At 46.2% G+C, this 13,710-nt stretch overlaps 1 protein-coding gene across 2 annotated transcripts in view; it reads right to left on the bottom strand.

The window, feature by feature from the left end:
* The window catches only part of lama5 (laminin, alpha 5), a 74,524-nt gene that overhangs the window by 32,000 nt on the left and 28,814 nt on the right, over positions 1-13,710 (bottom strand). For both annotated transcript variants that reach the window (XM_047330769.1, XM_035643819.2), the window contains exons 3-11: positions 11,799-11,916; positions 10,411-10,529; positions 9,915-10,085; positions 9,541-9,638; positions 3,498-3,613; positions 931-1,049; positions 498-588; positions 231-365; positions 72-137 (exon numbers count right to left, since the gene is read on the bottom strand). In XM_047330769.1, the coding sequence (XP_047186725.1) occupies positions 72-137; positions 231-365; positions 498-588; positions 931-1,049; positions 3,498-3,613; positions 9,541-9,638; positions 9,915-10,085; positions 10,411-10,529; positions 11,799-11,916 (1,033 nt within the window). The remainder of the gene's footprint in view (positions 1-71; positions 138-230; positions 366-497; positions 589-930; positions 1,050-3,497; positions 3,614-9,540; positions 9,639-9,914; positions 10,086-10,410; positions 10,530-11,798; positions 11,917-13,710) is intronic.

The raw sequence follows: 13,710 nt of genomic DNA, 5'->3' as shown, positions 1-13,710 counted from the left end.
TCCTTGGTGGAGGTGACTGACATCGACAGCTTCGCAGCCCCGAGGCAGAACAGAGACATTCATGGTCTTACTGATGATCTCTCCCGCTGGTTTCGCCTCGCCGTTGTTGTTGTTGTTGGTGGGATAGGTGGGGATGGCTGGTAGGGGGGCAAACGGTGAGATTAGCAGCCAGGAAATAATTCAAGGTTTTCAAGCTGCTCGTTTGAAGTGCTTCTGTAACTGTAACTCACGGTAACAGTCGGGGAAGTTGATGAAGCCGCTGGCGCACGAGTCGCAGTTCTCCCCGGTGTAGTTTGGTTTGCAGAAGCAGCGACCGGTCAGATCCTCGCACGTTCCGTCTGTAAACTCCGAGCGACAGTCACAGGCTGCAGGAGGAGGGCACAGAGCAAAGAGATGAACACACAGGAAACACGACGGGTGTCGACAGCTAGAGACGTCCGTCGGCCCAGACTTAAGTTTGTGTCCATTTGGTGGTATTATCTGAGTCTGTCACTCACGCGAGCAGGCCAGCGGGGAGTCCATGGCGTGGTCAGGTGACCTGTAGTAGGTGGGGATGCAGCGCTCACAGTTCACTCCGGTGGTGTGATGCTGAGAGGGATAAGTTGCCATCACAGTTAGATCATCACGACTGTGATCGGTCACAAAACTCACCGACGTGTTAAAGCATCAAGCAAATGACGCGGCTGACGTATGGACAACTGACGGTAACAACACGCCGCTCCACAATGCAGAAGACTATACGACAACGACGACGCATTATGAATCCAGGAGTGACACTTAAATAAAGAGAGATTAAAGAGCAAACAAACATGGAGGAGGTTCAGATTGTGCCGGAGACTCGAACAATCGAGTATCCTCAGCACCCCGCCCCCAAAAGTCGGACCCCTCGAGCGGAAAGCTCTTGTGCATGAAAAACGCAGATTTAGCTACCTGACAGTTGAGGCAGACTCCTCCTCCCCTGTGGTGTCCGTGGACGTCCATGCTGCCTCTCCTCTGGTCCACCTCGTGGTCGTAGTAACAGTCAAACGAGTGACGGTGACAGTTACACGCTAGAAAACACACACAAAAACACACAAAACATGAAACGCGACGCACTGTCAGGGGATGCATCAGTCGGCAGCCAATGAACCCAGAGAGAATTTGAGATATTCTACGTGAATGGAGAAAAAACATCCACCCTGGGTGGGGGGGGGGGGGGACTAGGGGAAAAGCAGGGAAACAGGAACAAAGAGAATAATGAAGGAGGAGAACAAGAAAGATGGCAAGAAAAAACATCAGAAGGAAATTAAGTATTCAGTTACTAATAAGCCCCCATTTAAAAAAACCCCACAGCATATCGTACGAGACACCCGAAACTCTCCCAGTCACTAATCTCGGGCCGCTCTCTGAAGTCACTTCAAGTGCAGTTGTTCGGAAAAATTTCCGCCGGCCGGTGGGAGATCACACGCGCAAGATCGTCATCTCCCGCATGTTCCCCGAAAAAAAATCAACAAAGGAAGACGACTGCAACGGGAGACGCTTTAATTAACCTCGACCGCACGCGCTTCAATCACCCGCTCCTGAAGGGGACGTTTTGATGAGAGTCAGTTATCAGACACTCTGATCTGAACATTAGCGACGAGGAGGCTGGCGATAATTTCACCAGTCATTCATTTGGAAGGTCTATTATTAGACTATCTTAGACGGCGTTCGCTCGGAGAGCCAAGGAAAAGAACGAGACGAGCGGAGAAGTTTTATTTTGAATGCTCCTCCATTTGGCACGTGTACCTAGAAGATTCACTTCACTTTCATGAAATGAACCCCGAGCTTAAGTTGTCCAGTCATCGTTCGCTCCTCCGCAGCAGCTCCCCGAGCATAAAATGTGTCACTTCACATATCTGCGATTCCGACTCCATTATATTCACGCATGCGGGCGTTTCATGTGCTGCGGAGCATCTGGTTTCTGTCCGGTCCAACATATAATCTCCTCGACTTCAAGTCTCACTTGTTAACAACCTCCCGGACGGTCGTCGCCATTAACTTTTTTTCTTCTTCTTCTTCTTCTTCTTCTTCTCCTGTAACAGATGTTCCGAATGTTCACTCGGTGGTAGAGGACAAGACACAACTGTAAGCTGCCACAACCTTTGGAGAAGAAGGAGAAAAAGACGAAGGGACAAGAACACAACACGCCCACGGAGACGATCCCGTGCAAGAGGAGGGGAGTTGCATGATTAAGAAGTACAAGTGCACAAAGCGCAGACCGGCCGCTGCTCTTCACGCAGAGCCATTGAAAACCCGATAAGAGTTTCTTAATTCTTATCGGCCCCTCAGCGCCTGAGAGGTGCCCGGCTGAATGGACCAGCGCTCCTTATCCTCCAGCTCCGACTCCAGCTCTGATAGCGCAGAGTGTTTTTCTCAGACGTGATCCACAAAGGAGGTTTTCTTTTCGTCGAAGTAACAAAGACAGCAGCAGCCATCAAGTACAGAGAGACAGTCAAGTGATTAGCAGAGCCGACCGAGGCCGCCCCGCCCTTCCGAGCTACATATAATCGAATTCGTATTTTTTATTTTTATTTTCATCTTCTCTCAATCTCGGTTCGACAACAGCTTCTCTCAGCCTCCAGCCGGCCGGAGAGGTGCGAACATTTCCCTCTGGAAGTTATTAACGGGAAGATTTTGCATCTGGCCGGGTTAAAGGGGCAAATCCCAGCAATGAGTTCTGCACTTACACGACATCTGATGAACTCGTACGTGTCGGAAGTTTCTCAAAATCGAAGTAACAGAAGCTGATATCCCGACTGTCAATCTCTAGAGTTGAGATGCAGTAGTTTTTCCCACTTCTCCCAAAATCAGAAACTAAAAAAAAAGCTTTAGGAGAAACCTATTTTATGTATTTGGTGACGTGCAATGTCAAACAGTCACATTGTTATATCTTTGCTCAGTTGTCCAATTGTCTTTGGGATGAAATAACACGATCATCAGGATGAAAACTCGGCAAGTAAACTAAGGTGTGGTGAGGAGGAGCCTTTTTCCCAAAGCTTCGCCTGAGGGGAGGCCTCAAAGTGTCAGACTCCGAAAACCCCCGGCTCTAACCACTAATGATCCACTGATCAACTTCAGAGCCGTGAGGTTTTGTTCCAGTAGGCGGTTCATCCCCCACTGCCGACGCTGTCTCAATCTACTCTGCATCAGCGGGAGGGAAAAGTGGAACGACGTCGCCGGGCGCAGAATAGACAGAAGACGCGTTGCCCTTCAGATGGGCATGTGTGAAAGCTACGAAGAAAAAAACCAACAGCAGCGAGTGTTTCTCTTCATCGTCTGAGGCCAGGTCGATCTGTTGAACCAGCACATGAGAGAAAACACATTCCTCTGCAGGGATCAGTGATTTAAACCCCCCCCCACCGTGTGTGTGTGTGTGTGTGTGTGTGTGTGTGTGTGTGTGTGTGCGTGCGTGAGCGCGCGTGCGCAGCACGAGTGCTTCTTTTGTGAGTGAATGCACAGTATCGGGCCGTACTCACGTTCGCACTTGTTGGCGCTGTAGGTCGTGGCCGGTTTCCACGGTAACTGCTTGTGTCCGGGGCAACACTGGTCACAGGACACGCCGCAGGTGTTGTGCTGACAGTCGCACTGTAACCTGTAAACAACGACGACAACAACAACAAAGATATGAGACCACCACACACACGAGTTGAAGGGGATACAGCGACACCACAGTCCAAGTGGGATTTTGAGACACACACACACACACACACACACACACACACACACACACATGGTATGTACCTGTTCCAGCCAGTTGTGTTTTGGGTAAAACATAATTTGAACTTTTTCCTAAAAGTTCACATTCCTCTACCTCTTACCCAGCTAATGGCTTCAAAGAGAGAGAGAGAGAGAGAGAGAGAGAGAGAGAGAGAGGGAAAGACAAGTGTGAAAGAGAAGTGAAAAGAAAAGAGAGGAGAGTGGAAATAGACTTCCGAACAATGAAAGAGTTAATCTTTCTCCTTCATCGACAGCGGCTGACCGCTTCACTCAGGATCTTAATCCGATTAGTCCGTAAACCCGCGGCCTGCGGAGTGTGGCCAAAACACAGCGGGGAGAGAGGGGAAAAACCCTCTGAACGCCGTTCTCTCGCCTCTCCGAGTCGTCCTCACCGCTCAACGACGGACAAACACGGAGGACGGGAGTCACGGGAGAGATGAGCGTGATCACAAAGAATAATAATAATGATAATTATCATCCCACTAATGTTATTCCTGTCCTTTCACAGTCGCTTGACTCCAATCTGTCAACAATCCTAGTTGCTAAGCAAATGTCAGGTGACTCGGCCCCGATCGTACGAAAGCACAGCTGAAAGGTGAAGAACAGCACAGACACAATGAGCTGATGTATTACACATGTTTTGGTGCAGAATCGCGCCTGTAAACGGAGAAATGTGCAACAAATACAAGGAAAACATCTGGATTTTATCGACAAAGGTCGGAAATTAACCTAAATATATTATGATCCCATATTTATCGATTTTGATTATCAGAATAAACCCTCCGGATGGATTTAACCTTCCCAAAAACTCCATCTTTGTCCTAATTCTCTTTCTCAAATTGTATTTTAATAGATTCAAATCTGGATGTACATGCATTCGGTATATCGTTTGTTCCAGAACAAGCAGAGCTACTTACAAAGTTAATCATAATTCATTTCATTTTGTTTTGTCACTGCTCTTCGTCATGTACTCACAATATTTAGTGATTAACGTGTTGTGTTATGCACCAAAACAAACTATTCTGATTGTGATTGAGTTTCAAATGTTGTCTGTGGTGGAACTGCAGTTCCATACAGGTGTAAACCGGGCCCCCGTGACATCACCGCTGGGCGGGGCTACAGGTACAACATTTCTGACGGGAAAAAAAACGTATCAGTGTGGACGTGGCCTAATAATACTCTGAAGACTTGTGAACGGCTCTGGACTCTGCTGATAACATGTCCGTGTATTGTGTTTCAACAGGCTGATTGTGTTTCCAGCTTTCACCTTTTTCACTATCAGATCCATTCATTCAGCAAATCAACCTCTCTCTCTCTCTCTCTCTCTCTCTCTCTCTCACACACACACACACACACACACACACACACACACACACACACACTCTTTAACGCTCCCTCGTGCTCAGCTCCGTTGGAGCGTTTGAGGAAACAAACTTTCAATGGAGGGCTTCTAACCAATTTGACTATTTCCTGGTCTGAATTGCGAGCTGCGGACCGGCAGCTTCCTGGCGGGAAACCGTTACTCACACGAGTGTTCAGCTGAATTTTGTATCTCTCCGTTTGCCTAAAAATCCACAACTGTTGAACTTTACAAACGCAATTACCGTCAAGTCAAGTGATCGTCTGTGGTCCATCATTTTACTAATGTGTTCACAAACTGCAGTTTTAAAGAGGCCGATTTCACTTTGGGGTTCCAGAAAAAAGCTCATTCACAAAACTGACAAAACAACCTCATGCCCTTTTTTGTGTTTCATGGGAAAAGTCTGCAACATTCAGCATGTTTCTAACACCACACGAGATCTGCTGTTCCTCTGGATGCGGAGACGACAGTAATTCTACACAAGGTCACATCTGCGTTGGGGTGTGTTTCCCGTCAGTCTCTGTTCAGAGCGGAGCGCGGTCCTCAGGCGCGCTGTCCGGTGTGTGTTTGGATTCAGCTAAAACCTTCACGTCCTCCTCCGGCCGCCCGTCGGTGTTTCGCAGCGGCCGCTCGGAGCAGACACATGGTGCCTGCCCGTGCGTTTGACGGGTGTTTGTAACATCGCTGAAGTTACGGCGAGGAGACGTGTCTGCACTTTCACGTGTCTGCTCGCATGCAAACACTCTCACACACTCGTGCCGCCCCGTAGACGTGCAGGGCTCCAATCAGAAACCAGACCATCTCTGCTACGGCCATTTTTTTCAAATAAAAAAACCCGAGCCTTTGGATGGATTCCTCTTTTCTTACATGCTGCGTATATAATCACGATTATGATGTGGAGAGTTTAGAAGATTTTCATGAGTAAAGTATAATAAAATGACAAACGGAGCAGGAGCGTTTCATTTGTCTTTTACGTTAATGCCAACAATCCGCCACACGCAGGTTTAAAACAAGGTCTTAGTTTCTGCACAACTGGTCAGACTGTCGTATATAAAATATCTTCCAAAACACAATTGCGGGAAATTCGATCAAGTCTAAATCACGCCGAGGTATTTTGACGACTCTAATTGTGTAGTTCAGGTTTCATGAGTTATGTGCGCTTTACCTAATATCTCTCTCTCTCTCCGGCAGCCTCGGCGCGAGCCGACGTGTGTGTTTATACTGCAGAAGGTGTTTACACCGCCCGTGGTAATGTATGGCAGTTTGACGGAGCGCGCGTCCAACAGTCAAACTAAATACACGCCACCTCCTGAATTCGGATCATTTCTTGGAGTCTGGCTTCACTCCCACTTTCTGTGGGATCAGATGGACATTGATATTCATCAAGATATAAATTTGACCGTGATCCTGTCCAGTCCGCACCGTCCCGTACGTGCTCTGGATGCACGCACACTGAATGTGTTTACATTGTGGATGTCGCAACCATCAACCAAAAGTTGTATATGATTAGTATGATATAACGTAAGCCCGTGTTTACAGTGAATGAAGAGAAGGCAAGATACAGTATGTACAATTCTCCGTAAAGCTCATACCTCCACCAACAGTCCCCTTATCAATCATCAAGCTGCACCAAGTTGCACACACTCGTAGATATCAGTCCCCTGAATATGCCTGATGTTTTTCATCAAGATCCATGAATTATTTTCTGGGAAATTGGGGAAAATGTCTAAAAAAAAGGTTTTGTGAAAATCAGTTCAATAGTTTTTGCTAAATCCTGCAGAGGAACAAACACACAATCGGACCGGGGTGAAACCACGGCAGAGGTGATAACTAATCTAGTCTGTGATGATTTTACCTGACGACCATCTTCATAGCGGGCAAACAATGAAAATCGAAATAAAAAAGGTGAGCTGACATTAAGTTTTTGTGTTTCTGTGTACTGAGTTTCCATCAAATATGACCAATTCCAACAGACAGGATGAGAGAAAAAAATGAACGAATAAAGAGAATTAATTAGGAATAAGTTCAGACGCCATCTTGCTGTTAACATCTGGCTGCTTTGTCAGAGTCGGTTCTGTTCTGCACCATTTGCTTTCCCTTTTCTGCGTCACCTCCAGTTCAGGATCAGAGCCCAGCGAGCTGAGGCCACATCTGGGTTAACAATTAGCAGAGCTGGGGCGTGCGTGTGTGTGTGTGTGTGTGTGTGTGTGTGTGTGTGTGTGTGTGTGTGTGTTTGTATTTAAGAGTAATTGAGTCTGATCCTGCGTGTGTGACTGTGAATTCCGTGGGGGGGTTGTTTCCTTTGGGATTCACTTAGGTGCCGGCACAAGAACGAAAGAAAGAGCAGTAATTCTTTCATTATTTTACTGATGAAAGTCATTACAATATTCTAACTGAAATACTAGGATGTGACTCAGTGGAGCTCCTACCAAGGGTCAACAGTCCCCCTACATTCAACCAGGCTGCACCAAAGTGCACACACGGACAGATATGAGAGGAATCCTTTATTTAAAATACTCCTCAAATGTATCATTCCTGTCTGGTGACTGGAATTTAAACAGTTATAGTTTTGACATGGATGACGTGGATTTCAACATGTGGTTCAGCGGGAATCCTGTTATTTTAAACAGTCTGAATGTTGATCGATCTATTGAAATGTGGTTTATATATTTTCTCTTTTTTTTTTTTTAAAAGCTCCATGGATTCTTAAAGGATCGGGCGCAATTACCGCTGTGATATTTACTAATTGTTGCACACATGCAGGTGTTTGATTGATGGGAACGTGGGATGTGGAACTCGAATAAATCCCTCCTGGCCTCATCAAGCGTTTCGGAGACACTCTCGTCTGGTTTGTGTCAGGGAGAAGGAATGTGGAGCGGCGAGCTCGTGCCTGATCTGAAAACCTACGTCAACTTTGTTTGACGTTGTTATATCCAGCAGGTGTGTTGTAGCCGGGTCTGCTGACAGGACGTCTGCACAGATCTTGCAGCTGCTCTGCGGCTTGTGTCATCGCGTCTGAGAGAAACTCAATTTGCAGTTTTAGCGCCGCGAAAAAAACGCAGCGACATGCGTGATGATGGAGGGAGCGCTGCGCAGCCCACGCACAGTAATCCGCTACTGTATGTTTCCTGACAGCGAGTAGGAGTGAGAGAAAAATAAACACGTCCCTTTGAGGCAAAATTTGTAACCAAAGAAATAATCTCAATTATCAGTTTAAGAAAATGCAGATTCCTTTTTTTTTTTTTTTTTTTTTTACAACATTCTGGATGAAGCTGCGGATCCACAGTTCGTGTCGTGGTCAGAGATCAGACTATGGAGTGAAACCAAATAATCTGTAAGCCCGTCCTTCAAATATGTTCACGTCTGCAGTCTTTTGAAAAAGATGAAAAGACGTTTTTCTATTGCACTTTTGTCTCTTCCTTGAATTCTCAGCTGCTCCATCTTTTCAATAACGTGAAAACATCTGGTCTTGCTTTGCTCCCTACATCTTTTCATATCTCCCTCTCGACAGTATCCCCGTCTCTCTCCGTCTCTAACCTTTACCTTTTTGTCCTTCCTTCCTCCTCAATTTTCTGAGGAACCATGGATCTTTTTTTGTCAATGCATAGTTCTGGTCTGAGGCTCATCAAAACACAACCCTGCCGACTTGCGTCCCACCATCAGCTCCGACAACTGACTTTCCATTTTCAGGTCAAATGTCTAGTATTTATTTGACGTCATTGTATTTTATGTTCAGGTAAGTTATGGTCTTGGTGTTGACTTGATAATCCCCAAATCAGTCTTGTGCAACATCATGGACAGAGCAGCGGCACAGGCTTTCAAGAGCGGCAATGACAAAAACAAATAGGCGGATATGTGATTGCTCATGTCTTGTGTGTGTGTGTGTGTGTGTGTACTGTATGTATGTGTGTGTGTGTGTGTGTGTGTGTGTGATTCATGGTGAATTATTGTAAAATCCACCACAGCCTCCAGGTACTCCAGCCCCACACACACACACACACACACACACACACACGCATAGACTTGTCGTAAGCCTGTGACGCTGCTCTGTCCATGATGTAAACTGCACACACACCTGCCTATGTACTCATAAAATCCCCATATGACACACAATCACAGCCACACATATTATTAAATTAATTACATACTACTCACTTCCACTTTTCATGACAGACCCTACACATATTTACACTTGCACCCCCCCAAACACACACTATAATAACAGTGAACACACATGTATTATGTCTTTCTTGCCTCAACAATAACAGAACAGGAAGTTGATTTGTATGGAAGTTGCAATCAGAAAAGTTAACCACCTCCACCAGATTCTTTCTCGTGAAAATGTTACCAACACACTTACACATAAAAAAACTAAAAAGAAAAACAACAGCATCAGATTTTGCAGATTAGTGATCCCCCCCCCCTTTTGAAGGTCGTCTTACTTGTAGGGATCGTTGGGGTCCTTGGCGTTGCAGGCCTCAGCGTGTCCATTACACACACAGCGTCCTCCAATGCTGATGTCTTTGATACTGTAGTAATACTGGAAAAGATTTTTTTTTTAAACACAATCACCTGTAAAAAAGTGCTATCTTGGGTTTCAACCATTTTTCTTCATTTAAGACTCAGAATAGCTTCAATTGTCTGAACAAAGGAGACATTGTAGATACGTGTGTGTACGTCTTGTCACAATATCAAATATCTTAGTCTGACGATTAATGTAAACCCCATAAAAATACATGTTATTCAAGCTACAAAAAGTCAATACTATCCAATCAGAGTGATATTCGAGGGTAAGTGTTATGTGGTTGTGTCTCACCCTGCGGGTGACTGTGGGGTCGCGGAGCGCCTTGCCCATCAGGTGTCCCAGCAGCGTGTTGGTTCTCAGGAAGCGGAGCCTGATGTTGGTGGCCTTGGTGAACTCCCTCAGCACCGGTGAGTAGGAGAAGTTCATCGAGCCGGGGCGCCCGTTCACCAAGGACACCACAATCTACGAGGGGGGGGGGGGGAGGACAAAGGTGTTATCAGCTAACAAACAGATGTGGGGAAAAATATGAACACCGCAGCCTGGGAAAGTCCGGTCGAGTGTCGGGGCGATGATATCAATCGAATCAGAAATAAAAACAAAATAATCCCGATATCACAGCTATTATGACACAGCACGGCTGGATTTAATAAGTACTTTCATGTACAAGATGAGATGACTATAAAAGTTGAAAAAATAGAAGACAACAAGGTGGAAGTATAGGGAATGTAAATGTCATATGTCACTGATTTTTAAAAAGACGGTACTTCATACGCAAACCCAAACACACCTCTCCGTTTTCCAGCGGGACGATACGCGAGTATTCGGTGGTGCAGGCGACGTCGTCATCACTGTTGATCCTTTCGATGGTTCTCTGTCCAAAACGCTCAATGCAGTCTCTCTTAGAGGCTGCACACACACACACACACACACAGACAGAGAGAGAGAGGGAGGGAGGGAGGGAGAAAGGATCGGAGAAAGGGGGAGAAAAAAAGAAAAGAAAAAGCTTATAATTCGTTAAAACCACAAGGTGTAAACATCCTGTCATGTTAAACTTGTGAGCGAGTGTGAAGCGTCCTGTGGCGTTAGTTTAATGATGCGTCTCGGCGTGATAATTAGAGGAGGGTCTTGGTTTGGGTGGAGGTCTGTGATTTACCCCACAGTCCTCTTCAAACGCACAATCACCTGCTGCCACAGATTTCACTGACAACAGCTCGAACCTTCATTATGCATCCTAAACATGTACAAAGCCTCGAAATGTATTGACAGCATAAATCAAAGTCTTAGAAGTCGGCGGACAACGTTTTTTCTTCTTCTGATTCTACTGCTATTGTGTACTGTGGTGGCTGAATGACGAAACGGCACAAGTTTCATCCGATCATATGAAGATGACGTGACGGGGCTTTTCCTCAACTTTTTAGAATTCATTAAACTGGAACAGTTGAAAAGTTTGACGCTTCAGCTTGTTTGAATCCTGCTGCTCCTTCGTGGGACAGGACCCAGATTACATTCCTGGAGGGGTTTTCAGTTCATCTCAGATTCGACCCTTGGGGAGACGACACTGGGACAACGAGAAAGATTTTTTTTTTTTTAAAGCCGGGACGTAGAATCCTGCCCCGATGGGAGGGAGTGCGAGTGTAGCTTGGTTCCAGCTGCTGCAATTCAAACTGCGACTGTCAAATAGCTCTGGGATTTACAGCTTTGAGGCCAATACTAATTTACTCTGTGCTATTTACCACACACACACACACACACACACAAACACACACAGACACACACACAGACAGGTGAGGTATACGCTTCTAACCCCCATTGACTCAAGATGCTCTTCAAGCTGCGGCCTGTTGGCAGACATGCCTGGAATTCCCCTCCAGCCCACCTGGATTGACAGCTGCCACATTCAATCAGCTGGCAGCCCTATGATGCAATGATGTCCCGCCTCTGAACCCACCAACGAACCAATCGACCAATTAGCCGCCTGCCCTCGGGGCTGCTGTTTAACTCTGAGATTAGAGGGAGAATCAATCTGAAGCCCGGGGGAGGTCAGGAAAACATGAAGCCACGCTGACGGAATCTGACTCGGTCTGGTCCTAATAACATGACAACTAAAGTCAAACACGTGTGCACATATGTACGTACTGTATGGGTGACCTCATATATGTGTGTGCTTCTACTCACAGGCAAAGAACTGCCAGGGCAGGTAGGTCTGGCCGAAGTCGGTGGATCTCTCCAGAACCCAGAGGTCCGGTCGGGGAGAGTTGGCGAACTTTATCAGGACGTAGGCCACGTGGAAGAGCTGCGGAGACACACAGAAGAAGAATAAATTCACATTATTTCATGTTAAAATGTTAAAAAAAAGTGACTTTTAATGTGTTTGGCCGAGAGGAAAGAGAAAATACAAAAAGACTCAAATGGAAAGGGAGATTTAAAAAAGAATGTGAAGAGGGAAAAAAAGAAAGGGAAGGAAATGGGAAAAGAAAGGAAATTGAAGGAAAGGGGGGGAAAAAGGAATGTACAGGAGAAAAGAAATGAAAATCAAATCAAAGTCATTCGACTATTGAGCGTCTGATAAGAACCAATCGACCGTCACATTGACCTGAACAGCTGACCTGCGAAACTCGTTCTCTGTGAGGAGGCGTCACGTCAAGAACAGTGCGTCTGATCAACAATGTCCTGTTACATGGAACGTTACGAGCTATTGTCAATTATTATTATGCTCTCTGGTTTCAGACCGACCGCAGCCTCGTCCCCCTTTCGCTCCGTCATCCCTCACTCATTTCCTGAAAGGTGCTGGAGCTGGTTAGTCGGCGATGACAAACTGCCCCCAGGGGCACAGAGGGAAGCAGAGAGCAGGTTCAGCTCTCCTGTTTGTGTCTGTCCGACCTTGACATCGCTCCCCAGCTGCGACAGAACACACTGAAACAACACGATGACGCACGTGTTAACATTAGAGCGAATCCCGGCCACCTCCTCTGTGTGTGTCTGTTGTACAAGGAGGTTGTTAAAATCAAGCCGGCGATGATCTAAAACTGAAAATGATCGTGCATCTGGGGATTTGGACTAAGGTAACGCTCCTACAGGCCGGCTGTTTTCCTTCTGTCCCTTTGTGCATTTGATTGATTGACAGTAGCAGTACAGTCAGTAGGTGAGTTTCCATCCAGGTGTTTTCATTTGCATTTTGCAAGCGGTTAAAGAGCTGGCGTACTGATAAAAGGTAAATCCCACTAATGGAGACAGATTCAGCGATTTAATGATGACGTGCAGAAATCACGTGACTTCAATGCCTCCAAAGCTTCTGCTCCACGTTACCGATTCGTTTGGCTTTTTTGAATTTTGTTATTTGACGCCATGAAAACGGGCTGAGACGTCATGACTGGCGGCCGGGGCTGCAGGTCGAGTGCGTGCATCTGTGAGACCAAAGACACAAAAGATTATTATTTGCTGAAAAAGTGCGGAGCAGATAACAAAGTCTGACGTCGCCCGGACCACGTCGGACACGGGAGGTGTCATTTGAGCTCAACTCCTGGGAAGTAAAAAACGAAAAAAACAGCCAACTTGTCTCTCTGTCCATGTTACAACAAGCTCAGTTCTTTGTTTCCCCAAGAACACACACACACACACACACACACACACACACACACTTTGTTCATCCATCACTGGATTTCAGCCTGTGATCTCCTGACTTCCTCCTTTTGACATAACGCCCTGTCAGAAATGGTGATAACACACACACACACACACACATACACACACACACACACACACACACACACACACACACACACACACACACACGCTGCACACAAAGACCTGCAAAAACTAGCACTACTCCATCACTGTGGAATGCCAAAAGTGTGTATTTTCAGGCTGATGAATGAGAGAGGAGAGTGACGGAGGGATGATGGAGGTGGAGGAGCAGAGGAACTTCATCCGTCCATCGCCTGTCCAACCTCTCAAACTTTGTCGCCAGAGCAACTGGAAAAAAAAATTAAATATCACAGGGGCCACCAGTTTCAGGCGTGATTTAGATAAACTATCCTCACGCAAGGAATTGCCATGGCAACACTCACGAAAATATAAATGTGAATTT

This window comes from Scophthalmus maximus, chromosome 3 (genome assembly GCF_022379125.1).
Source record: "Scophthalmus maximus strain ysfricsl-2021 chromosome 3, ASM2237912v1, whole genome shotgun sequence".
NCBI lineage: Eukaryota > Metazoa > Chordata > Actinopteri > Pleuronectiformes > Scophthalmidae > Scophthalmus > Scophthalmus maximus.
This window is presented reverse-complemented; position numbering and strand designations above follow the sequence as displayed.